A 26,319-nucleotide genomic window follows, 5' to 3' on the forward strand; every position below is an offset into this window, starting at 1 on the left:
TCCTATTGTTCTTGAGGTGCGGATGCACTTAAAGAGCAAGTGCAGATCTGGTTGATCGAATCTCTCCTGGCTTCCCTAAAACTTCATTTACCAATACAGTTGTCAAAATCCCTGTTACTGATTCTGCTAAAGAGCTTTAGGGTTACTTAGCTCCCATGCTACAAATGTAAAAATGGGCCAGTATAGCACTTTTGACCAAAAGTAGGTAAGAAGGGAATTTGTGGACAAAATAACTGTGAAGGTTCTTAATCTTTACAACCGTCTTATCATAAAGAAAAATGCTCTTTATTGCGCAACATAGAACCGTTATCGCAAAGTGCTTCTTTGGCTCTTGGCCAAAGAAGTGCTTCGACAAATTGTATCAGAGAGACAGAAGCCAGGAGAGACAGTTAAGATCGTTTGATCATCCAGACCGTTTGATCATCCAGACCGTTATTGTCCAAAAAGAAAAAAGACAGATACTATACTATACAAAATAAACAGAAATATACCACTCATTAACAGCAGCACTTGACTTGTTATTGATTGATATAAAATTATTCCACAGCCAATCTTAGCATTGTTTTCTAGACAGATACTAATCCATTTCTCTTCATCTCTTGTTGGCTGCCGGTGACTCTCTCCTGGATTTGGCCCTCATCCACTCAGAAATCTTATTTTCTCACAACATGGCTTTTTTCGTTTTTCTGTCCTATTCTTACATATTGATTAATATTTGGTAGTTAACCATTAAAGGTCCTATGGCATGCCACCAGGTGTGGTGTGATTAGCCGCTACAAGCCGTTTTGGAAATCTGCCCCTTATGACATCACAGGTGGGCGTGTCCACCTAGATGTGTGCTGGATAGATCAGTCTACCAGCCTACCCAGTGGACTGTAGCAAACGTTACTCACCTATCCGTCACACATCTAGGTGGACACGCCCACCTGTGATGTCATAAGGGGCAGATTTCCATTTTCTTCTGTTGCTTTTTAAACCCTTCTAAACACTCACCATTACCTGACGAGAGAGAGAGAGAGAGAGAGAGAGAGAGAGAGAGAGAGAGAGAGAGAGAGAGAGAGAGAGAGAGAGAGAGAGAGAGAGAGAGAGAGAGAGAGAGAGAGAGAGAGAGAGAGAGAGAGAGAGAGAGAGAGAGAAAAAGATTGAATTGTTATACATAAATGAAATGCCTACTATCTTTCACAATGTGACCTATTTTCTATATTAAACATCAAATATATAAAATGCAGGATAAATAAAAAAATATAATAGTAATACTTGTATTATCCTTGTATGTGCCCTTAGTATCACCAATACTATCCAATGCACTCATGTGCTTCATGATCTGAAACAAAGAAAAGTTGTATGGTTTCTATATTTTTCTATCTATGTTATTATTCCAAGTCCCAGCAGCTAGGGACCAACGTCTTTTTTGTTGTTTTAGTTGTAGAGGCAGCTTGTTGCAGATTCTCCAAGTCCAAGCTTATGCCAACGGCTCATACCCCCCATAGTAAAATGACTGGACTCTCTTGTTTCAAGTACAAAATAACTTTTTCCACTGGAGAGAACATTTACTGGGAGAAGAGGGTTCCAGCCTGACTGAATAGTGTACTCTGCAAGGTGTGGATGTGTCTGAGCCAATTTAGATTTCAGACTGCTCCCAGGTCGGGTCAATCACGGTGCATGAATGCAACAATTCCAAATGATGGAGAGGGGGGGAGCAGAGAACAAGGTGACAATCTTTTTCTGATTCAAATTCTTGCTCTTTTCCGCTCATTTCTGCGGGCTCTCTCCACAACTCTCAAATCGTGCTTACTGTCTCCTTAATGCATGTCGAAAAATGCATAAAAAAAAGAAGCAACAAATAATACAGACTGGAGTATGACTTTGTAGCGAGCTGGTGGAAACCTTTCCAATCAGACAGGGATATGGGAACGTGACCTGTGATTTTTACAGATAATTTAGCTGTGAGATTTGGTGCGCCCCCACTTCAAAGGAGCCCATGATTGCATGACCTTGAGAGAGAGAGAGAGAGAGAGAGAGAGAGAGAGAGAGAGAGAGAGAGAGAGAGAGAGAGAGAGAGAGAGAGAGAGAGAGAGAGAGAGAGAGAGAGAGAGAGAGAGAGAGAGAGAGAGAGAGATTCTAGTTAGTCCAGTCCAAAGATAGTAGCGTAGGTTTGTTGAGCAGATTGTGTAAGGTGTGGTGTAACTCTTAAAAATGGCAAAAGCGAATTACAGGTGTGGGTACACACCTGTAATTCTGTGTACCCACGATTGGGTGGGGGTGCCCTCCAAAACACAATCACGTGAGAGTCCCTGACAAACTGTATTTGTGTGTAGCGTTGGATTCACAAGTGCACAATGTGTGGGTGAAAGTCGAGGCAAAACCCTGAAAAAGACTTAGTCAGTAGGCTCACTCTCCAAACGTAAATGTTGAGTGACATTTTTTGATTACTGGATATACTTTATTGAGTACACATTTTTTCACATCAAATGTGTTATTCAAAGCAGCCCTCTTACAATTGTGGCCACAGAAAATTGCATTAATTATTCAAATTCAACCTCAAACTAAAAGTATTGCTGCTTAATCAAGATGCAGCTCCTCTGTCTTAGTCGAGGTGAGAGGTTTCTCCTCATCGGGAGGGGGGAACAAGCTTCTGGCAGCTCCCAGAGGAACAGCATGGGACCACCAGAGATCTACTCCCTCCTCTCCAGCTTGATGAGGATGCCGTTCGATGGCCGCAGGATTAGATCTGCGAAGGGTCGGAGCTCCTCCCGTTTCTGACACGCCTCGATGTTGAAGGAGCGCAAGATGGACGCCAGAACCACTTTCTCCTCCATCATGGCGAAACGCTGGCCTGCGCACGGATACAAAAGAAGAACAACGATTCAAACCAGATTTTTAACAAACACACAAACATTTTCACGACTCACTCATGACGTGTTCCTTTTCTATTCGTACCCCTTCTCAGGAAGAGTTATTTTAAGTTTGAGTGTCGTTACAAACTCATGTCGCTACATTTCCATTTCCATTCAGGGGATTTAGCTGCCGCTTTTATCCAAAGTGTCTTACAACCATTCATTCACACATTCACCCACCGACGGCGGAGTCAACCACTCAGGGTGACAGCCAGCTCGTCAGGAGCAGTCAGGGTGAGGCGTCTTGCTCAGCGACACCTCAATACTCAGCTAGGAGGAGCCTGGGATCGAACTAGCTACATCAAAGGCAGCACCATTTACGACGTCCACCACACTGTCCAGCAGATTGAAACCAATCCTCCATATAACCCCGGCGACTCCTTCCGGCCTTACCGATGCAGTTCCGAAGGCCAGCAGAGAAGGGTATGTATGCGTATGGGGGTCTGCCGACGGAGTTCTCTGGCAGGAAGCGCTCTGGCTGGAATTCCTCGGGGTTGGGGAAGTAGCGGGGGTCCCGGTGGAGGGCGTAGGACAGGACGATGGCGTTGGCTCCTTTGGGCACCTTGAAGCCGTCTGCAGGCAGAGACACAGTTGGAAGATTGGGGTCACGCTCAAAATGGCCGCCAGTTGTGATAGATCGTGCCACGTGTTTATTTAATATCAAATTACTACATAGTTATTGATGATGAAGTGAAGAGGCACTTTATTAATCCTAGATGGGAAACGTGGGTGTTACAGCATTAACACAGGACAGTATTATAATTAAATGACATCCCATTTCATTCATTTCGCTGACACGTTTATTCAAAGCAACTCACAATAAGTTAATTCAACCATGAAAATACAAGCCCTTCACACCCTGTCCTTTCCACCTGGGAGTTGAACACATGCACCACTAACACATCATCTGGCCCCCCCCCGAAGAACTTCAGAGCTTTTGTGTTTTATACTTACTAATGACGATGTCGTCACAGAGTGTCCGGGCGAATAAGGGCACTGAGGGGAAGATCCGCAGGGACTCCTTGATGACGCAGTCCAGGTACTTGAGCTCCTTCAGGTCCTCCATGGTAATGGATCGTTTGGACCTGCCTGAGCAGAGGTGCAAAGTGTCAAGCCCATTACCGGTGATTCATATTGTAGCAGTATGATGCTGTTGCTCTAGGTTGGAAGCAGATACCCTTGTTTAAAGTTATATTACTAGATATGCAGGGGTCTCTTATTTTGAAGGAGCAGATTGGCCAAACTAACAGAAATTCGGGAACGTGTTAGTTTGCGCTCTCTCTGTTTTGCTGACTTTGAATGAGAAGAAGATGCAAGGCTGGTGATAATGAATAGGCCATCCTCTACCCGGTCGTCGAAGTGTCTTTGATTAAAATACACAATGCAGAGTGAACCCCGCTACAATAATATTATTTCTTTCTTCAAATTTCTTTATTCGGAGTAAACCCTTGAGATGAACCCATCTTGTTTTCAAGATGAAAAGCGGTTTGCCTGTTACCAAGTATGTGTCATATTACTAGGTGGGCAGCGGGTCCAAGCCAGAGGATCCATATTTTCTGATAATCTCACAGGGCTTGTATGGCCTTGTGAGATCATCCTGATATTCAAGTATGCCCTTTGCAATGGATTTCAGTCTGGCCGTGGCCTCAGCAGCAATTCATTTCCACATTTAGGCGCATCAGAATATTGTGCTATAAACTCGAGCCAATCAGATTCATTCACTAAGTTAATCTGATTAATTTAGTTGCTATCTTTGCCCTTGTCAAATCCGGTTGGAAGTAAAAAAAAAAACATCTTCCCTTCCGAGAAGTGTTCAAATTTATGCAAATCTTTAACATTGTTATTCAGTCAGTTTCGGATAAAAACAGTTTTGATGGCTCTGTCAATTTTTACAATTTATTTTGGTTCTGCTCTTGTTTATTTGGATTCAGCAGACTGCAGCATTCTTATCAGTTTTAATCTTGGGAGAGGCTTTTAACAGGCTCGAGGCCAGACTGATCTTCAGAGAGGAACAGAATGGGAACTTGTGAGATCAGGATTGCCTCACAAGGTTAACATTTCTACACTAATATGCCTGAAATTTACGCAAGCGTAAACATAATAAGAGATGTGCTGTGTAGTGCACAAACGAATCCTGGAATTGACGTGAATGCTGGGAATGCAGCTCTGGCCTACAAGATTATTGTGGGGCAGGTTACGCCTCATTCATATTCATCTTATAACGTTCCAAGGTGCAAGGGCAGAACCAGAGGTGGTGGGGAATGTTTGCATCGCACCTGCTCTTGCCACAGGCTAATCTTTTTTACATTCTGGAGCTAGAGCGTGGAACAACCTCCACACGGCCCGAACTAAACAAACACTCTGTTTGTTTTGGCACACATTTCCTGGGTGCCTATTTACACATAAACCTCTACCTCAATCTTCTCTAGCTCTGATCCTCTCTCTCTCTCTCTCCACTGAGAGGAAACGGATCTCTTCAGCGATGAGTAAGAGGAGGGGGCCCCGTGGATCATGGAAACAGGTGATGTCATGAAAGTGAGAAGGTGAGAGGAGCCATTATGTTTATTTTAAAATCATTTTTTTACCGAAAACCTCGTCGATCTCCCGATGTACCTTCCTCTGCACCTCTGGGTGTGAACCCAGCAGGTGCACGGTCCAGTTCATTGCGGCGGCGGTCGTGTCATGGCCCTTGGGGGACGAAAGGAAAACACAATATTAGAGGAAAGCAAGAGAGGTGTGAGGTGATTTCCCATGAAATGTCCCCCAGGCATCGGTGAGCAAGACGCCCTGACCCCCAAGCCTGCACGACTTCTGAGATCATTAAGCCGCTTTGGATAAAAGCGTCCGCTAAAGGGTAGTGTATCGGCTAGGGGTGGTCCACACCCAACCGAAAGGTACTGGCTTCAATCCCCAAAGTCCAAAGCCTAACTTGTAGGCATCCTTGAGCGAGATGCCTAACCCATACCAGTTCCTTCATAACACAGATGACTTAATCACAGCTAAAAGAATGACATGGTGAAGGCAGTATGATTGGCATACAAATACATCTGTCTGTGTTTTGATTGTGGTTAAATAACCTTGTGACACCATATTGATAGTTCACACATGTTTCTCTTTGCTGAAGCCCCCTCAAAGCCATTTCTAAACATAACAAAATAAAAGGAACAATCCTTCTTAGAGGGGTAGATTAGCTGGAGCAACAGATAGAGCAAGGGATAGTTCAGAAAAAGTGTCAGACTCATAAAATGAACAGCTGTGTTAATCGTTCATTAATCGTTCATTTGAAACTCTTTGATGCCACGCCAGATGCACCGGTCTTGGTCATCCAGATGTTAACTGCATCATCTAAGTGCACAGCACAAGACAAAGTACTGCAAATGCAAGTTAACTTTTTAAAGGCTGAAAGCTTTTGGTCGTTCACAAATCTAGTGGGCTCAGTGTAGTGTAGGGCTTCCTAGTAGCAGGTTTGTACAGGACCTTGGTCTTCTTTGTGCTGATTCTTAAGCCAAAGGCCTGAGGATAAGGGCTCATACTGTCCTGTCCTGTAGTTCTTCATTTAATCTAGCAGCCAGAGCACAGATCAGCAAACAAACGTTATCGAATAGTGACTTCCTGTTTTGGCTTGTATCCTCTGCAGATTGAAAGCCCGCCATCAAAACCATAGACGAGGCATAACCCAGTGTTGTTGCTTTGAGTGTGTCTGGCAACACGGGAGACATCACCCTGCTGAAGAGCATTGGCACTATGACCCCCTTGTATCACTCCATTTTACGAACTCAACAAGCCATTGCAGAGTTTTCGCATTGTACAGATGAACTTGTCTGGACACCTGTATTTGGCCTTGATTTTTGTATAGGCCCCCCGGGCATTTCTTTTCGTCTTTTCCTCATCTGCTCCTTTCCAGTATTGGCTAGCCAGGTCTCAATAAGGACAGCAATAGCCACAGTGAATCCAGCTACCTCATCTCAGCCCATGAGGGCGGTGCGTCTCTAATGTATTTTTGATCAAGAAGTGTCCGTCAAACTGGGCAAGTTCCAGTTACCAACAGAGAGCTTGACTTTTGGTGGGTGCAGGTGTGCGTCTACAGCCTCATGCGTATCCATACCTGCTGCTTTGTGACTCGTCCACGCCACAGGATTTGGATAAATGACGTGATAAGGGGCCAAGACTTGCGAAAGAGAACGTGCATTTCAGGGAGAGAGATTTGCAAAACGTAGACTTCACTCTCTCAACAAGCCCTGTCTGCCCATTGGCGAGACGTTGTCAGACGACAGCAGATGGATGGTTCCAGAAACCCCTTTGGGATCTCCTCTGCCATTGGATCCAAACGCCTCCCGACTCAGACAGGCTGGGTCTTTGGGGTGGCTTACCACAGTCCAGTGTTGGGCGGTGGCTGCTGCTGACTGCACCACCTCACCAGGGATATTCCATCCGGTGTACGCCTACGGTTTCTGAGGGCCGGCCCAGATGGAACAGACCAGAGGCACAACTAGCTTGACAAACATACATATGTGTGCACATACACACACTCGCACACGCACACAGCCAGTCACACACACACACACACACACACACACACACACACACACACACACACACACACACACACACACACACACACACACACACACACACACACGCACACAGCCAGTCACACACACACACACACACACACACACACACACACACACACACACACACACACACACACACACACACACACACACACACACACACACACACACACACACAGCCCAGCAAAGAAGCACATAATCACACATACACTTGGGCACACACACATGCTTACCCCTAAACAAATACACAAACCCACACATGCACCCACACCCAGGTCGGTCCTAGAGACTCCTCACCTCGAACATGAAGGTGTCCACCTCCTCCTGGATATCCCTGTGGGTCAGCTTGTTCCCTCCCTCATCCACCGTCTTCAGGAGCATGTCCAGGAAGGCCCGCCTCTTCCTGGTCCCGTTCTCCGGAACACCGTCAGAGTCCTCCTCCTCCAAACGGAGTTGGTTCGCCCTCTCATGAATCACCTGGGGGGAGAGAGAGAGAGTAGGAGGGAGGGAGAAAGAGAGACACAGAGGCGTGCCCATCCTCAATAAACCCCTTTTTCACGCTTGACTCTTTTCCACCCTCCAGTCTGTCTTGGATAATAGGTGTGGGATGAGATCAGGGTTGTGGGTTGGTAGGGAGGGGTTGAACACATGATTTATTCTTCAAAACTAAATTACCGGACCCACATGATCAAATCATATGAGCCTCCTTAGGCTGTTGGCTATCAAATGACTCGTTGGAAGTCTTGGATGTTGGAGTGTCCCCAATACCAGATACAGCTTCTTCTATTTATTCTTTCCTCCTCTAACACTGTATTAACAGTGGAGATAGCACTCACATTGGAGGTGACTTCATGGAGGGTCTTTAGTCTCCGGTTGTGCTCCAGCCCCTCGCCGAAAAGGTTGTAGCTGACGTCCCACCAGAACCAGGGCTCCTTCTGCCTCCGAAGGATGATGTCACTCATCCTTGGAAAGTGAGAGTGAAAAACGTCATGAGAAACGTCATGAAAGGCTTCAAATGCATCAATGTGAGGCCTTTGTGTGTGTGTGTGTGTGTGTGTGTGTGTGTGTGTGTGTGTGTGTGTGTGTGTGTGTGTGTGTGTGTGTGTGTGTGTGTGTGTGTGTGTGTGTGTGTGTGTGTGTGTGTGTGTGTGTGTGTGTGTGACTCACTTGTACACACTCTGGACATAATTGGATTCTGAATTACTTTGGGCATACATTTTCTTCCCCATTGCAGTCTCTGAAAGACATTCGATTCAAAATATCACACACACACACACACACACACACACACACACACACACACACACACACACACACACACACACACACACACACACACACACACACACACACACACACACACACACAGTTCAAGCACTATTATTATACAACGACAATAAAAACGTTCTACTTGGACCACCAGGGCACTATAATTGACAGGCCAGGGACAGTCTTAAACTGTCCTCCTCACCACAGATGATGTCCAGCGCACACAGGGTAATGGTTTGGAAGCAGTCAAAGGGGCCCTCCCCCACCTCCCTGCCAAGCTTCTCCACCAGGATGTCAGCCTGCTCGTTCATCACCTCCAGGAACTCCAACAGGATGGAGAAGTGGAAGGTAGGAGTCAGCATCTTTCTTCGCTGGCGCCACTTAGGCCCGGTGCTGTACAGAAAAGGGGAGCCATTTGGCCATTTGGAAATTATTTTGTGAAACCTACCCTGACCTTTTGGTCTCTGGGGCTGGGTGAGGCTGCAAAAACGAGCTATCAATGTACAACAGGTTAAACCAGCCATCCCCACACACACTCGGGGAGATCTCCTAAATGGCAGCATGGTCATTGGATCAACATCTTCCTCTACCACTGTCTTCCAACTCTACAATAAAAGGGTTCACCATCACCACACTGTGACCTTGTTCAGGGGGAGCCCAGTAAAAGCCACCTAGGTTGAGTGGGGCAGCAACCCAGGTGACTTGTAGCAGCAAACATGCTACAAATACAGTATATTGTCTGCATTGCTCTGCAAAAGTACAGTTGTGAAAGGTGTATAGCAAACTATGAAAAACAAATGACACGCATACCATGTCAGATTATTCATGAAATTGTTATCATGTGTGACGACACAACATTGTTGTGTACTGAAAAAGCCATATTTACTGTAACGTAAATCTGAGCTATGAGGTTGGACAATACCTCTAACCACCTCATGGGGGAGTTAATCCCACCACATCAATATATTCAGCATGGCACTTTAGGCAGTGCTACATACAACAACAAGCTTAATCTGTCCATGTAATCCCCGGGATAAATTTTGGGGATTTGTTTTTGGGTTGGAAAAGCACAGAGATATGGTAGTAATAATTAGAGAAATATCCAACTGGAAAAGGAAACAAACGAATATCTAAATTATCTTGTGAAGAATAATTAGCTAATTAAATGAGGTCACATTACAGAATAACGATGTGACCTGATGAAAAAGATTACAAATCTGCATATCTGGAAGCGGGGAAAATATCAAGGGGTGCGCTGTATGCCACACAGGTCAGAATGCAGCCTACAATGGACTCAATAAACTCAATTGCAATAGCATGGATTCTGAGCATGTTGTACAAGTTCAGGGAGGCCATGGTGGTGGTTAAGCACAAGATAATTAAAGTAATTGAAAGCAAGCTCTACAATAGTAGAGGATATTACACGCAACTGACATTTAGAACAACATCACTAGCACACAGTGCTAGTGATTTGATTCACCATGTGTAATAAAGTATGTAAGACGTATTGAAAAAATGATGTAATCTATGTTTCTTTTTGTGATTCATTTGATTTTGTGTCTCTTAATGCAGGGCCGCTGTGGTTGACTGTATTGTTTGTTTAATGTGATAGCATTCAGAATGGTACAGCATTTTGACAGTAGTATAAGTATAAAGTATTCATGTGTTTGTCACTGTACATACCTTGTAAGTAAACCTGTGCCCAGCCATGGGTGAAGAAAGGTGTATAAGTGGCCCTTGTCAATGTGAACTGAGTTGTTCAGAAGAGCCTAAATCCATGTACAATAATTAAAAGAAATGAAATAATTAAAATCTGATTATTGGTTTTACAAAGAATTACAGTACCGAATCCCATGCATAAAAAACAAAAACAATATAGAGAAGACAATATTGTAGACTTTATGTCTCACTGTACTGTGATTTCAGAACAGAAACGATGTGAATGTACCTCAACCGTTTCCGGGTGGTAGAGCATCAGCATGGGGACCGGTCCGACCCATATTTTCAACAGTGGACTGCTACGGAACTCTTCTGTCGCCTCAACAATTTGGCTGAAGAAATCTGGAAAATACATTCAAACATATCGAACAGAAACTGTCTGTGAGTGTTCAAAGTGATGCACCTTGAGAACACACGTCCCTGGCATTCAGGGGGGTTATAGTATATTGCTCCAGGATGCCTATACGGTAAACTTTGTGGATCGCAGTATGTTATTGGCTGGCCGTCAGAACACAAATGTCCACAACTTCTACCAGTCCATAACCATAGCCAACACAAGCCAGGGCGACCTGCAGAGGTACTATTTTGATTCCCATTTAATGCAATGCCAACAAACCGTACCCAACATGCTGAATGTGAATGAGTGATTAGCATAGGTAATGCTTTATAGGTAATAACCTGTGACCTCAGTTGTAGCTCCCCAAATGAACAGCTTTACCACACAGTCAACATGGGGATAATAAGAGCGTGTCAAGGCAGAGTGGTGGGGGTTCTGTCCCACTACTCCATAAATTGCTGAACAGTACCACATATTCAAGTCAAAACTGAAAAGAGTATATGATACACATATCATTAGACTGCTGGTACAAGTTAGACGTCTTGCTCAAGGCAGCCTACATTTGGCTCGCATAACCTTTTGGCTGGGATTCAACACCTGCTACCCTAAAGTGCATTTGTTTTATCATCCAGGGGATCCTTGCTGTTTATCTATCCAACGAGGGGTCCTGCTTGGGCAGATGAAGGTCATACACCCCTTGCCTAAACCCCTCTGCACTCTGCTAGCCTCTTTACTCCATTGAGTTTCTAATTTCAGTGAGAGTCTCTGGTTCCTCACCTCCAGCATTTCTTTTTAGAATCAGCGCGTGTCCAATGAAGGGGTACGAGGTTGCGAACTCTGGAATACTCCTCAGCTGATAAAACTGGAGAAGGTGTCCTGTGAGCAGGCGGTAGGTTAAGTAGCTCAGGATAGCCACAAAAACACTGGTTGCGACTACAGACGCTGAAAGATCATTGAGCAAAAATGCCATATTCACACTCAAAGCATGTCTGAGGGGAAATAGATATGAAACAAAGCGATTACAACTAAAAGTACCACTCCGAACTGCGTGTCAGGAAGGACGCTTTCCCAGTATGCTGTTATCTATTCCGTTTGCCGGTTGGACTATTGGACCTGTTGTTTATCTACCCTCCCTTTGTCAAAAGGCCTTTACCTTAATGCCTTATCTCATCAATGACGTTCATTGTATAGTATGTTATTGTTTCATAAACATTAAGTCATTTAGCAGACGCTTTAATCCGAAGTATCCAATCCTCAACACAATAAGATGAGCCGGGAATCGAACTAGCAGGGTGGGGACACGTCCCCTGGTCCCCAAGTAAATCTACGCCCTTGAACTAGCAACCTTCCAGTTCTATACTTTGTCATTTATTAATGTTATTCTGTGTCTAACTTGGCTGCTGGATGATGTGTTTGGTGAAGAACAGGGGGAGATCTTGTTTATGGTTTAATATAAGCATAATCTTGTACGATTCAATATAATTTTATGTTGACAGAATGTTATGTGATACATTTTCACCAAAAGCAATCACAACATCAGACATTACTTTCCAGTCAGGTTGCAGCTCATTATATAAACCACTAGATGTCAGAATGGTTCTGTATTTTACTATATATAAACTCCTGTATTGAGCACTCTCCAAAAAGTCTCACAAAAGAGAGTCTTAAAGGTGTCATTGCATCGTTTTTTCAATAAGTTTGCGGTGGGCAATAGTAGCAATAAATGCCCTGTGAGTTGGTTTTGGGGGAAAAAATGCTCTGGTATCCTGCTTCATGCTGTTCTAGTCAGGTGGAGGCGGTGGGCGGGGAGGAACGACATGATATGGGCTCTTAATCATGACATGCAAATGTCTCGCCTCTGATTTGCTAACAGCACTGTCCGTCACAGTAATAAAACCAATTAAACTTCCAGAGAGACTCAGGGAGAAGGAGAAAGAGACACAGAGGGAGAGGGAGAAGGACAGAGAGACATACCGGCGCACCGGCCACTGGGGTACCAGTACCAACGTGCCCCGGCCACCGTGCCCCGGCCACGGTAATGTCCAATCCAACCATTTCTTCCTCAACTCTTCTTCTTGGCCAAGAGATGCAACATTGATTTGTTATCGCCATATCACAGGCACAAACTAAATACTGTCTTTACACCTTGGCTTGCCGTTGCAAGCCAAGGTGGGCAAGGCCATGATTACTTGTTCACCAATTGATGTCAGTTGGTGAGGCTTTTCTGATTTGCTTGTTTATGCGTCTATTTTCTTTTATTTGCTAATGCAGGCAATCGATGTAGAATTATCATTTCAGGTGTAGCATGCATATTCAGCTCCGAGTGACCTATCGGATTTCAAAAGGAACAGTACTATATGGTTTCTAGGGGAAGGACCTCTTTAATATTAAAAAGGGGCACAAAGTATTATCAGGGAATAAAGTACATAAATATGTCTAACAATGTAAGAAATTATTCCCAAATTATCAAAAAGTAGAGAAACTAAGTCTAATGTCATAAATATTAAGTAGGGGCACAAAGTATTATCAGGGAATAAAGGACCTTAATGTTTCTATAACAATAAAAAACGGTATTCACAAATGATCAAAAGGTAGAGAAAGGGTGGAGCATGTGGCCTGATCTGAATATGTCCCACAAGGTGTAGTTCTGCTTATCATCCCACAAGGTGTAGTTCTGCTTATCATCCCACAAGGTGTAGTTCTGCTTATCATCCCACAAGGTGTAGTTCTGCTTATCAACCTCCCCATGATGTCCCAACGCACACAAGAGGAGAACTAGAAGTTCTCGTGACATGCATTTCCCCTCTTCATGACCTGTAGATCCTCTTGAAATGTGTTAATGAATGTGAAACATTAATCAAATACATAACTTTTGCATTATGCCTGATGAAAAGTCTGCCAGTAAATATACCCTCTGACTTAACCTATACATAACAAATATGTTTTATATTTGTGGAAAAACAGCAAATACCATTGCACATTTATCATATTTTTTATGAATTAAATGCATGAGACATGCTGCCCTGGTATTGTATAGTAATAGTAACAATGAGAGAAATAACCAACAGGAAAAGGGATCAAACGATAAATCGAAACAATTTTGTTTCGATTATTAGATTAAGGTTCCATTACAGATTAATGATGTGACCTGATAAAAAAAGATTACACATCCTCTTATCTGTATACAAGGAGTAAACACATTATAAACAACATCTGGGGTAAAGGAGAGACCTAGCCTTTGGAATGGTGTGAATCATATTGACATGGGCTGGCGCAATAACAAACGGTGCGCTGTATGCCACAGGTCAGTTTATACAAGAACACGCCGCATTGGTCCTGAGCATGTGCACAAATACCAACGATGGAGGAGTTGTAGCAGTAGTAGGGAGGGTGAAGCAACACAGGGAGGCCTGGGTGGTGATTAAGAACAAGATCATTGAATGGATTGAATAATAGGAGCACAAAGCATTGCATTTATTAAATATTATGCGGAAAGCATTTCAATCCGCTGGCAAAAAAATAAAAACATCTTTGAAAATGACAGCTCTTCACTGGGGACAATCCCTCATTAATCCCTTCATCTTCCCTTCTTAAAGAAAACGACAACTGCAGTTGTCGTTTTCAGGGCTTCGGCGTGTTGGTCGTCCCCAGTGCGATGTGCAGCTTCTCGTGGAAGGCCGGGATCCTCTCCTTGTGGACGGGCCAGTAGAGGAGGCAGCGCAGCTGCAGCATGCCCCTGCGCAGGAACAGGGAGCGGGACAGCCTGTAGTCATTGATGTCCTGCAGAAAGACCAGGATCACAGCGTCCCGCCTCTCCTCCATCACCCGGTGAAGAGCGTGGTGGGCCTTGAATCTGGACGCCATGAACAGAAAACCATTAGGGGAACAAGAATCATGTTAGGGTGACCGAGAGAAAGAATGGAAAGACAGGGACACATGTTGACAAACATGTCAAAAGCATGGTGGTGCAAATTTTTTCAACATTTCTTGGACTTCAGATGGAACCAATCAGCTGTATCTTTCACCTTCCGTCCCCTTGTCTCCACACTATTGGTCCATTACTCACTCATTACAACATATATAAAACATATTTAGTTAACCTGCTAATTTATTTAAGATATTTAAATTCACTGCTAGTTGTTACTGTTAGTTGGGCTACATGTATCTGCTATATGACGTAAAAAATGTATGATAATTTAATAACGGAACATAATATTTACCCTCTACACCAATGATCATTGAGGAGACTCTCCGTGACAACAAACAAATACTTTCGTGATCTTCTCATGTTATCCACAATGGCTTCAATGCGGGATGTGCCGGGCAGAAAATCACGACCCTCCATGCAAAACACATATCTGTCCGTTTCCAGAGGAAGTAAACTACGCTCCACCCATTTCTGGTCTTCATCAGCGTGTATCACATACGCGTCGAATTCAAACTCCCTTCCTTCCTCGACTTTGGCATCGCTGAAACCCAACGTGCGGTTGATCAGGACATTCCAATAGAACTGAATCCTCCAACCTTGAAAGCGAACCAAAAGTGCGCCTAACATCAATGCGATGACAATGGTGCTGCTGAGTATGTACAGTGCCTGGAATGGAGTGGAGTCTTTGCAGGACAGCAAGTCAAAGTCCATGACCGAGCGGTTGAAGTAGGCGAGCGGGGTGTTGCACGTGAACTGGTCCTTGCCTCCCGTCAAGCTGGCCTTTGTCGTGTTCAACCATGTCACGAACCACAGGATGCTCTCGCAGGTGCAGTCAAATGGGTTCCTGCCAATGTCCAGTAGAGTGAGGTTCTCCATGGCTGGTTTGAACACCTGGGGCCTCACAGATGTAATCAGATTTTTCTGGATACTCAACGTCTGCAACGATAGCAAGTCCTCGAAGACCGAGTCCTTGAGGTTGTTAAGGAGGTTGCCTGTGAACCTCATCTCTTTAAGCTTCTTTAACCCTGTTAGTGCATCCGTAGGGATCTCATCCAATCCATTGTACTCCATGTTTAGGACGGTTAGGTTCCCCAGGTCTTTGAGGAATAACACCGGCCCCCCGACATTGGCACTTTTCCACACACGCGCCAAGTTATTGTGCTGCATCTTGAGTACCATTAGGTTCTCAAGACCCTCTAGCATGCGCGCATTGATGTTGGCAATGTTGTTGTTGCTGAGGTCAAGAACTTTGAGATTCTTCAGGGGAGCAAACGGAGATGGAACCAGGTCCAAGCTGCCGGTCAAGGTTCTGCCCAGTGTCAGAAGACTCAGCTTAGGAAGCTGGACAAAAGATAAGGACCTCAGTTCAACCTTCTGGCGGTTGTTGGAGAAGAAGAGTTGTTCAAGCTGACCCAACCCTTCAAACTCTGCCCCTCGGAGAGTTTGGCTGATGAAATTAAAGTCCAACAAAAGAGTGGTGAGATTTGGAAAGGCAGAGAAGGAGCCGTTGCCGATGCTAGTGATGGCAGTGGCCGTCAGGTTAACCAACCTGAGTGGGGATGCTGCGAGTGACACAAAGGTCTTTTCGGTGAGCGACTTGAGGGATGTGCAACTGGACCAGCCAATATAAAAGTACTGAAGACTTGTCAAACCTGTGAACGTGTTTTCTGTGATTGAGCGAATCGCGGTGTGCTCCAGTATTAGGGTCTCCAGTGCAACCAATGGGCTAAAGGTGTAATCGTCAATGATTGATGTGGAGGATGTTTGACTTTTCACCAAAGCCTGTCTTAAGTTGAGTTCTTTCAAACTTTCGAGCCCCACGAAGGTATCCTTGGTCAGGTGCTTGAAGTTATTTTTTTCCAAATGGAGAGTTTTTAGTGTTGGCAGCCATTGGAATGCTCCTTTTTCAATTGCAGACATTTTATTACTTGAAAGATCCAAAATAGTCAGATTGGTTTTATGTAGGCCTTTAAATGTTATGTTGGTGAGTTTGAGAAGAGTTGCATCTTGAAGAGACAGGGTGTGAATAGCTGTGTCTGATAGCTCTGTGCAAAGTTTAGTGATCTGAGATGCCAAATTGCAGCCATCCATTTTCAAAAAAGAAATATTGGCAATTTGTTGGAAGCATCCATCCTCAAACTGTAAGTAAGGAAAAAAAACGAATTACCACAGTGTAAACGCAAAGTTAACAGAGATCCACTGTTTATACAATAATAGGGAACAGTGACATTAGAATTTCCTTTTATTTCCGTACCTTTTTAAGAGGCAGATATGACAGGTTAAGGACAAACAGCGACGGTGAGCGACTGAGGAAGTAGAAGTCCTCTTTCTTCAGGGTAGAAATCGCATTATGTGACAATGTCAGTGCCACGAGACGAGGGAGCTGGGGTTTAGATCCCAGCTTGGCCGTCAAAAGCATGTTGTTGGATACATCGAGAGTTGTCAGGTTCTGTGAATTATACAAACAAAGAAACATGACAGGGTTTATAGACATAGGCTTCAAAGGGACATTGTCATCTATTTCTTGTACCATCATAATCATCATCATACTATAAGGGGATGGTATATGGATTGGAGGACCAAAACTTAAAAATACCTGTAATACGCTTGTTTTTATTAACTGCTAGTTTTTCTTGCATTCATGCTAACCCCTTGTGCTTACCGATCGAATTTGCAGTGCAGTGCACACTGTGAAACCTGCCTACAAATTACTTGTTACTTAACAGTCTCACCAGGCCCATTTATGAAGATGAAGATGTGACGCTCCTGTGCTGTTAAAAAATGACTAGAGATTTAGTAAAATACATGAAGAATAAGGAAACAAGCAGTTATATAATACCTATATGTAACGGTATAATAACATAAGAGCACACATTTTTATTACTGCCTGTATTCATGCATGTTTTAGTCGGCTCATTGATTTAAGGGGAATGCCCCAATCCTCCCACAGTGGCCTCACCCCTCCCTTGCTGATCGTACGATCCAAACGTCCAAAACCTTCTGAAGGCCTAAAAAAAACAACAACGAGGTTGTGCACCTCATTACCTCGAGGGCGGCAAACGGGTCAGGCCATTTGGCCTTCAACGCCAGCCTGTTGCTCGCCATGTTCAACACGGTGAGCTGGACGCAGCCGCTCAGGTCCTGATCCCGCAGCACGTGCACTTCGTTGTGCTCCAGGTTCAGCGTGCGCAGCCGCGACAGCGTCTGACACAGGCTGGGGTCCAGCTTGGTGAGGCTGTTGAAGGTGACATCCAGGTCGAGGAGCCCAGCGTACCGGGACAGGTTGGCGCCGGGTAGGCCGGTCAGTCTGTTGTGGGACACGTCCAGGCGCGTGATGTTCTGGGGAAGGTCCTGGGGGATCACGTTCAGGTTCATGTGGCTGCAGTCGGCCGAGGCGCCCCGCACGACGCAGGTAGTCTTCTTTGGTTCCGAGGCCGTCCGGCCGTGGTTGGCGGCGGTGAGGTGAGCGAAGAGGGCGAGCCAGCAGAGGAGACGGTTTGCCCCGTGTGGGAGAGGCATCGTGCTGGAGGACGGTTGAATGAATTACTGTGGGCGAGAGAGTGAAAACGCTCAACTATTAATGGTAGCCATCTAATAAGAGAGTACAACAGGAAGATCATTTATGTTTTAGGATGACATCGTTATTTTGGAATAGGACAGATGTCAATTCTGAATTCTATCATTCTACTGTATATTCAACTTGTAGAAACTCATTGACAATTTATCAAGTTGAAATTCGGACGTACGCCTATGTTCCTGCAATAGAGGCTGCAGTTTCAGGACCGCTGTCTTAGGACCCCAGTTCATTGTGACAGTGACTTCGGGACGCGAGTATAGTTTTCCTTTGATGGACACCTCACGACTCATGAGTAACTCAAGGATAACGAATAAAACATGATGAAACACAACACGTAAGTAACACGTGCCTAATACCTAAACTTAACCATATCGAACCTCATAAATTAATCATCTCAAACTAATACCACAAATTAATCATCTAACCAGCCAAAATAAGTAATATCAATGTAGAACTTAACCTACACGTATAATTTGCAACGCCCTCAATGAAAAAGTATAAAATAATAATAAGAATCATGATGATAATGTATTGCATCTATAAAGCACTTTTCATAAGCCAAGCCTTTCAAATGCATCTGTAATTCACAGATGTAATTCACCTAGCTGCCATCATTTATTTTGCATACCTCAGATCACCTCTGGGAGGCTCTTGACCCATTGGAGGTGGTTGGAGACAGGGGAAGGATGACATAGCTATCTGCCCTGATGGAGAAGATATCCCTGCCCAGTGCAGTATGCCCACAGCACAACAGGGAGGGAGGGATCCAGCAGGCCCTTCCTTCCAGCTGCTTTCAGACTTTACAACCGACACTGCTGACTGCTACACTCATGTGTAATATCAATATATATTATACTGTGCAATATCAATATTCCCTATGTTCAATAATGTGAGCTCAACCATTGAGACTGTTAACTCATTTATTGTATCTTACTTTGTACTGTATCTGCTATATATATATATATATATATATATATATATATATATATATATATATATATATATATATATATATAAATTAGTGTTTTACCTGTCTTTGCACAATATCCTTTTGCTGATGTAACCCTGCACATGTCCCTGGTGGGATTAATAAAGGATTATCTAATCTAGTCTACCGGTAAATTAGTCATTTTTGCGATTATTTAGAAGTTTCCTCTTTCCTTACAAAGGTTAAAGGGGAACCCCTTACTTGCTACACAATGTATCCCTCTATAATTCACAGGTGTTTTATTTGCAGATACTTCCGATTAAACTTAAGATCATACCTAATACCTATTTTGACAGATGAGCCATGTGTAGCCTACATTTACTTAAAAAAACGCCGTTGGTACAACCATAATACTTAAACGATTAGACCTGAAGACCACGGGAGATCACTTGAGTCAGTCTTAAACACAAATGGTCCTAGAAATGCGGTAGGAGTCCAGTCCTGAAACTGCAGCCTCCGCTTTTGCAGGAACAGACATGTTTTGATTTGGCGAAAGCATGAGAGGATTTAGCCTACTCTTATCGGTTAAATGAACAAGCAAAGTTGGAGTTACCTTATTTGTGTTTAATGTTGTTTGTTGCGGGAGGACTCTCAATTGGGGCTGCAGTTCACCCTCGGAGCCCATGGACCTATAAAGTCGGAGAGCCACCTGACTTCCGTACTCTCTTCTATTTCGGAGGAAACGAAACTCAGAGGATCTGGAGACGAGCCATACAGACGGTTACTTGTGTGTACAAGTTTGGGAAACGTCATCTTTATGTCTTTATATATATAACCAGATTCAGATTGTGTATCAAAGGGGGGATCACAGGCAGTTACAATTAGACACAAGAGCTGTTCGCTGCAGAGCTGACTGGAGTATTGTTATGACCTAGTCCAGGTCCAGCGCTATTTCCAGCTCTACTTCTAGGTCCAGCCCCTCCCACTCTCAGCTCCAGGCCAGCCTATCCATAACTCACTCACAACGTGTTGATATATGAAATAAGTTAATGTTGAGTTAAGGTAGAACCACAGCCTGTCTAGAACCCGATATAATCACTGCTTTGTCGATTATTGTCGCATTGGTACATTCTATTACGATGCATGCAATTTACCAATTACTTAAAAGTCAAAAATGGCCAAAAAAGCGAATTCCATAACCTGCGCTGACTGAACGTTTCAACACATTTATATGGATATAGCTACACAAACATATTCAACCACTAGAGAGCAGCAAAATGCAACGTAACGTATAGTCCTACATTTTTTAACTATGTTTCAGGGACTAGGAAGTAAGGTATTCAGTATGAAACGAACTTGAAGTCGAACATCGCAATCATGGTGGCCTTTCTTCCCTTTTTAATTGTAATAGCTTGTTTGGGAAAAGGGTTTATGCAAAAAAATAAAAAATAAATGATAGGTACACTATTGGCCATTTCTGTGGAACATGATTATAGCAGGAGATGTGCATACCTGATACCAGGTCTATAAACACAGTGACTAATGCAGTCATGTTGAAAGCACAGGAAAACAAACATTGCACCAAATTACCTCAATTTCCCTTCAGTGTTTTATAAAATAGCATCTTATCAATCCATGCCAGTCTAAATAAAATAAAAAAATTTGCATGGTGGGAATTCATGACATTCACCCTTTGTATTAACTCAACCAACTCCAAAACAAGCATTGATCAAAGGGTGTTGTTGTGGATGTATTCTCTATCAAGATGTTATTACTAGGATATTGATTACTATTATTTGTAGAGGATGTCTCATGGCTTCTTTCTGACTACATATCATATATGTGAATACTGGCAGGCCTACTGTAAACTTTAATGGAGCCACAACTTCTGAATACCTTTTGAATATTTGACATCCTTTCTTCAGATTACAAGCAATGGAAGTTCATTCCTGGTTCAGTATTCAGACCACCTGATTGGTTTAGCCCCCGGTAAGCCAGGGCCAGTTTAGGGCATCTGGCTTACCGGGCGCCAGATGCTCTAAGGACTTTTGGCAAAAGTCCTTAGGACTTTGTGCAATAGTGAACAAAGTCCTCTCATTCATTATGGGATGTCAAGCTCACACGAGACTTGGCACAACAGCAGCACGATAGGTTCATGCAATGCAACCAATACATTGGGTTTAAAGGTGTGTGTGTGTGTGTGTGAACATACCGTTTAAGTTTGTTTAATTGACCGCAACTATCTTAAGCAGTGGCATTAGGTGATGAGTACACAGCCAAGAGGTATTTTGCTGGCATGACCATAAGAGGAACGTATGAAGAATGTTGTACCTCCAGAAAAGGAACATCATGCACATACGCAAACACGTTCCCCCACACAGACACATACACACACACGCGCGCGCACGCTCGATACACACACACACACACACACACACAGCAGAGGAGAGGAGTAAGGTAACATGATTTAAGAGATAGGCATACAGGTTCAGGCGTACTGTCAGGGGCATTGCTGTTGCACTTACTATCAGTGTGTGTGATGTTGCGTGTGGATGTGTGTGTTGCGGGTACATGATTAAATGTAATAATTCGAAGGGATAAGTGAGGGTGGCAGCGGTGGCTGTTTGATTGTGTGTGTGTGTGTGTGTGTGTGTGTGTGTGTGTGTGTGTGTGTGTGTGTGTGTGTGTGTGTGTGTGTGTGTGTGTGTGTGTGTGTGTGTGTGTGACGTGTGTGTGACGTGTGCTTGCAAACCCATATATGTTGTCATGAGTTGTAGTATCATTTATGCTTCTTAATAATTTCTCTGAGAATAAATGATCCTTCTTTAATACGTTTACATGATACCAACCAATGTTCATTCAAGTAAAAGAAAGACAGGGGGTGGGGGCCTGTCTTGCGGGTACCATAGCAACAGACGTGACCAGGCATGTTACAGTATGTTCCCTGTCTAACCACTGCAGGAGGCGCTGCAGTAGACCCTCCCCCGCCCCTTCTCCTCATGATGCTGACCAATGATGTTTAGAGGTCAGATTCACCATAGCTCTGTCGCTTGGGGCAGCCAGTGGGCTACATGCACACTGACACGTGGTGTGTTCAGCAATACACTGGTGGTGTAGTGTCAGTAAAGGGATGGATGATGAGAGTGAACCAGCGGACTCATGCTAGTACACACACTGCCGCTTCTGAGGGGGGCCTGGGGGAGGCACGGCCCGATTAAGTAAAACCTTGGCCCCTTCTGAGGCTCCCCTAAATGTGACGTTCAAAATAATTATTAGTGAATACTATTTGGAAAAGGATGATACACAGACTTATATTGGCACATCGATGTTCTTTGCAGCTAAGAAATATATAACCTTATTTCATAATTGTTACAATCAACATGGCATTAATAAACCAACCGGATGAAATTAAAATGCAATTTAATTTCAATTGCAATGTTCTTTGATCAAAGATGTACCCTATGTTGAAGTTACATTTTATTCTAACATGTAAAAACGGAAGGATAAACATTGCTAAACACATATGAAATAAATGACCCTATATTCTAAAAAGCGAAGGCCATAGAACCATTGCATGGTACTCAACATGGTGTCATGGCCCCTCGAACAGATCAACTGACCCCAGCCAGGCCCCCCTAGATGAAATGGCCCAGAACCGCCACTGGCCACACACATGAAGCCCTTGTGTCTGTTTGACAGTGAAGAAGAAATACAGATCACTTTGTATTCATCAGTTTCACAGCATAGTTTCTCATTCTTTCATGTTCGTCCCCATTTAATTCATCTGGATTTTTTAATTCCCTTATAAATGGGCAATAACTATCTTCTTCGCACGTGTTTTTTAATATTTCAATAGTAGTAATAATTTCATTGGTTGAAATTGATGGGGACTTTCTCATCGCCGGGCAGAGCGTGCTAGGTGCTGCTGACTCTGCTCCTCTCTTACTATGCTGAGACACTGCATCATCCACTGGGCTTCACCCCACCTTTGTGCAGAATGGTGTGAGTGAGTGTGTGTGTGTGTGTGTGTGTGTGTGTGTGTGTGTGTGTGTGTGTGTGTGTGTGTGTGTGTGTGTGTGTGTGTGTGTGTGTGTGTGTGTGTGTACTGTGTACTGTGTGTGTGTGTTTGTACGTGTACTGTGTGTACTGCTGGGACGCGTTTAATATCACAGACGGTTGAAAGCACTGTAAGCGTTGTTGTTGAGGCTAAGTTCCTGCGTCTTTTTACAGTTAGCACTCCTCAACCCCACATAACAAATGCAGGTCTTGCGTGGCTCCTGTCTCCTTTCCTTGCAGCTCTCTTTTCTTCAAACTATTCTTCAGCTCTGTTTGGTTTCCGTGGGAGGTTTTGTAAGCCACTCCTGGGAGCACTGGAATCGGTAGCTTTGCCTGTTCAACCATTGTCAGTCAACACTGGAATCCTGATCACTGCAGAGTGGATGGACTTGGAGACCCATGTTCTTGACCAAATACTTAATCAGTGACGGCCGTTGGCATATAGACCTACCTAACACTTATTACAACAAACACATATCGCTTGTGTTACAGGGCCTTTAAAGTTATCGTGATGGGAAAATATGACTTATGAATCAGGGACATCAAAAAAGTGGCCTTAAAAATAGGAAGACAAACCCAATGCTTGATAGATAGATGCCAACATAAATAGATACAGAGATAGACCAGTTATTAGCTATTAGCATTCATCAACCTCTTTAACACATAAGCAGCCCCTGTGTTCATTGATTGCTTCCTCTCGCTTTCGCCAGGGACAGCTGTGTGTGTGTGTGTGTGTGTGTGTGTGTGTGTGTGTGTGTGTGTGTGTGTGTGTGTGTGTGTGTGTGTGTGTGTGTGTGTGTGTGTGTGTGTGTGTGTGTGTGTGTGTGTGTGTGTGTGTGTGCATGCAAGTGTGCATGTGAGCGGGTGCATTAATGTAACCCTTGTTTGTGTGTGCTTCTGTGTGTGCTGAGTGGTTCTTGGCCCTCTCTGGAGGTCTTGGCAGACCTTCTTGTGAGTAGGGCTGAGTTCTGGGCATCGAGCACAGGCTTGAAGCTGCATGGCAAGTGGCCTTATCGCAGGCAGATTACAGATGTCCAGCCCCAGACGGAGCACATGGAAGGGAGTGCAGCATGCCAAGCTTAACTATAGCCTGGCTGTGTCACTGTCAACTGATTTAGTCTGTCAGAGATAGTCGCTGCTACCTACTTTCACCAGTTATTTTGATAAACAGAGTCAGAGGTTATTTGAGGATATTTGTAATACATTAGGCCTGAGGTATAAGCTAGCTAACTATGTTCATTGACTGCTTGCACTGAAAGAGAATACTTTATAATAACCAATAGGTGTCTCTCATAGGACTAATGCCCTGCTGTAATAAATAAATAAATATCATGATTTAATTGGGTTGATAACAAGTTTGCTGACACTAACTTCTGAAAGGTTTTGATATTTGGAAGAATGTTCTTATTTTAAATGATATTGTCAAAATGGATGTTTTAAATATGTATATCCCGTCCTTACAAAACTGCGTCATCACACAGAGCTTTCCCATTGGGCCTGTAGTGGAATGCAGGCTGCAGACTGGAGGATTTGCAGTAATTCCATTGAGGAAACCAAAAGGTGGTACCACAATGCAAAAACATGCTTTAAGAATAACAAATGCTAGCATAAGTAAAATAAATTATTTTAAAGTAAGTCTCTCTATCCTCTCTTGACTTCACTTCATTTCAGTAACGTTACATAACTTGACTCAAGTACAACATTCTTAAGCAAATAAACCCAACCTAAGACATGTCAAAGGAAGTCTAAGAATACAGTATGAGTGACATTCATTAGTCCCTTTACCGCCCCATTCCTGTTTTTCTTCCCTGATTTGATGGATCCTGTCCGGTTTAGCACAAATACTTCCCTGCATTATGTGGTCCAATAGATCTTGTGTCTCATCTCGCTGCTCCTGCTGAGCGTTGACCAAAGAAGGAAGAACGCTCCAGAACGACATTCCTCAGCCCAAACCATTAGGCTAAGCAGATTGCTTTAATAACACACTAAGCAATCTCATGCACAATGGCTGTTTCAGATGCTGGGATACAAAGTTGTTGCAACACTTTGTCTCTCCAGTACTCTGAAATTGCGTGTATTTTTGATGGCTAGGGAAAAAAGAAGCATAATTTAAGCATAATAATTAAGCATTATTATTATCAGTGATACAAATAAATGTGCTTATTTTTGTTGTATGCCAGAAACAGATCACAGTTAAGACTATAAAATAAAACCTTCTACCCATATAACCTGCTACCTCTGCTTGAATCTGTTCCTCCAATATGCGGAGAATCCTGAACTAAAGACACACTCAAGTTATTCTAACATAGTTTGAATGTTAATATCTTAAGAGGGACCAGAGGCTACGAATAACAACAGATATCATTCCATTGTGTGTGTGACCCTTATTCATCTCTTTCCTATTGGCTTGTGTAGAACAGGCCTGCTGCTCCACTTGGCAATGCAGGTTTGATAGGATTAATTGAACCATTACTTAATTACTGGCCTGAGAAAAAGCTGCAGATCGGACAAGGGGATTTATTGGTTTTCCAATAGGCACAGGATTGAAGAGCCGATTTTTAATAGTTCTTACCGAAAGACTCTTTATGAAACGTCCACATGTAAATTAGGTGACTCATGGCATTGTTGTTATGCACGGTAGGATTCTAAATGTAATTGTTTTTTGTGTGTGTGTGTGTGTGTGTGTGTGTGTGTGTGTGTGTGTGTGTGTGTGTGTGTGTGTGTGTGTGTGTGTGTGTGTGTGTGTGTGTTTGTTTATGTGTGGGTGTTTGTGTGAGGAGAGTAAGATAAATACATTTTGAAATTAGGCAATGGGTATTCATTGAAATGTATGGGTAATTTATTTGACAGAGGATTTGCAGTCAATAAAGATATGAACAACAACGCAAAGCAAAGTTAAAGAATCATAACTTTCCTGGTGGATGTATAGCCTCTCGTCTTGCTAAAAGGGCATATTCGGACCACATGCATAACGCAATACTTTGGCTCTTTCTCTTGACTTTGTATACATCAATGATATGTATTAATAGTTATG

The 26,319-nt window shown here is 43.5% G+C and overlaps 2 protein-coding genes across 2 annotated transcripts; both read right to left on the minus strand.

Moving 5' to 3' along the window:
- Positions 1-2,400: 2,400 nt before the first annotated feature.
- On the minus strand, positions 2,401-11,890 carry LOC130379574 (cytochrome P450 4V2-like). The gene is made up of 11 exons (XM_056586506.1): positions 11,574-11,890; positions 10,689-10,801; positions 10,424-10,509; positions 8,943-9,133; positions 8,639-8,708; positions 8,308-8,434; positions 7,769-7,948; positions 5,483-5,585; positions 3,852-3,986; positions 3,291-3,470; positions 2,401-2,836 (listed from the first exon to the last, which is right to left on the minus strand). The coding sequence occupies exons 1-11, from the start codon at positions 11,764-11,766 to the stop codon at positions 2,676-2,678; spliced, it is 1,539 nt and encodes a 512-aa protein (XP_056442481.1). The 5' UTR covers positions 11,767-11,890; the 3' UTR covers positions 2,401-2,675.
- A 362-nt stretch (positions 11,891-12,252) lies between these two features.
- Positions 12,253-20,206, minus strand: tlr3 (toll-like receptor 3). Its single transcript, XM_056586454.1, has 5 exons — positions 19,843-20,206; positions 17,770-18,270; positions 16,979-17,173; positions 15,017-16,863; positions 12,253-14,649 (listed from the first exon to the last, which is right to left on the minus strand). Exons 2-5 carry the CDS (start codon positions 18,241-18,243, stop codon positions 14,418-14,420), a joined length of 2,748 nt encoding a protein of 915 aa, XP_056442429.1. The 5' UTR covers positions 18,244-18,270; positions 19,843-20,206; the 3' UTR covers positions 12,253-14,417.
- Between the last annotated feature and the right edge of the window lie 6,113 nt (positions 20,207-26,319).

This window comes from Gadus chalcogrammus, chromosome 3 (genome assembly GCF_026213295.1).
Source record: "Gadus chalcogrammus isolate NIFS_2021 chromosome 3, NIFS_Gcha_1.0, whole genome shotgun sequence".
NCBI classification, from domain to species: domain Eukaryota; kingdom Metazoa; phylum Chordata; class Actinopteri; order Gadiformes; family Gadidae; genus Gadus; species Gadus chalcogrammus.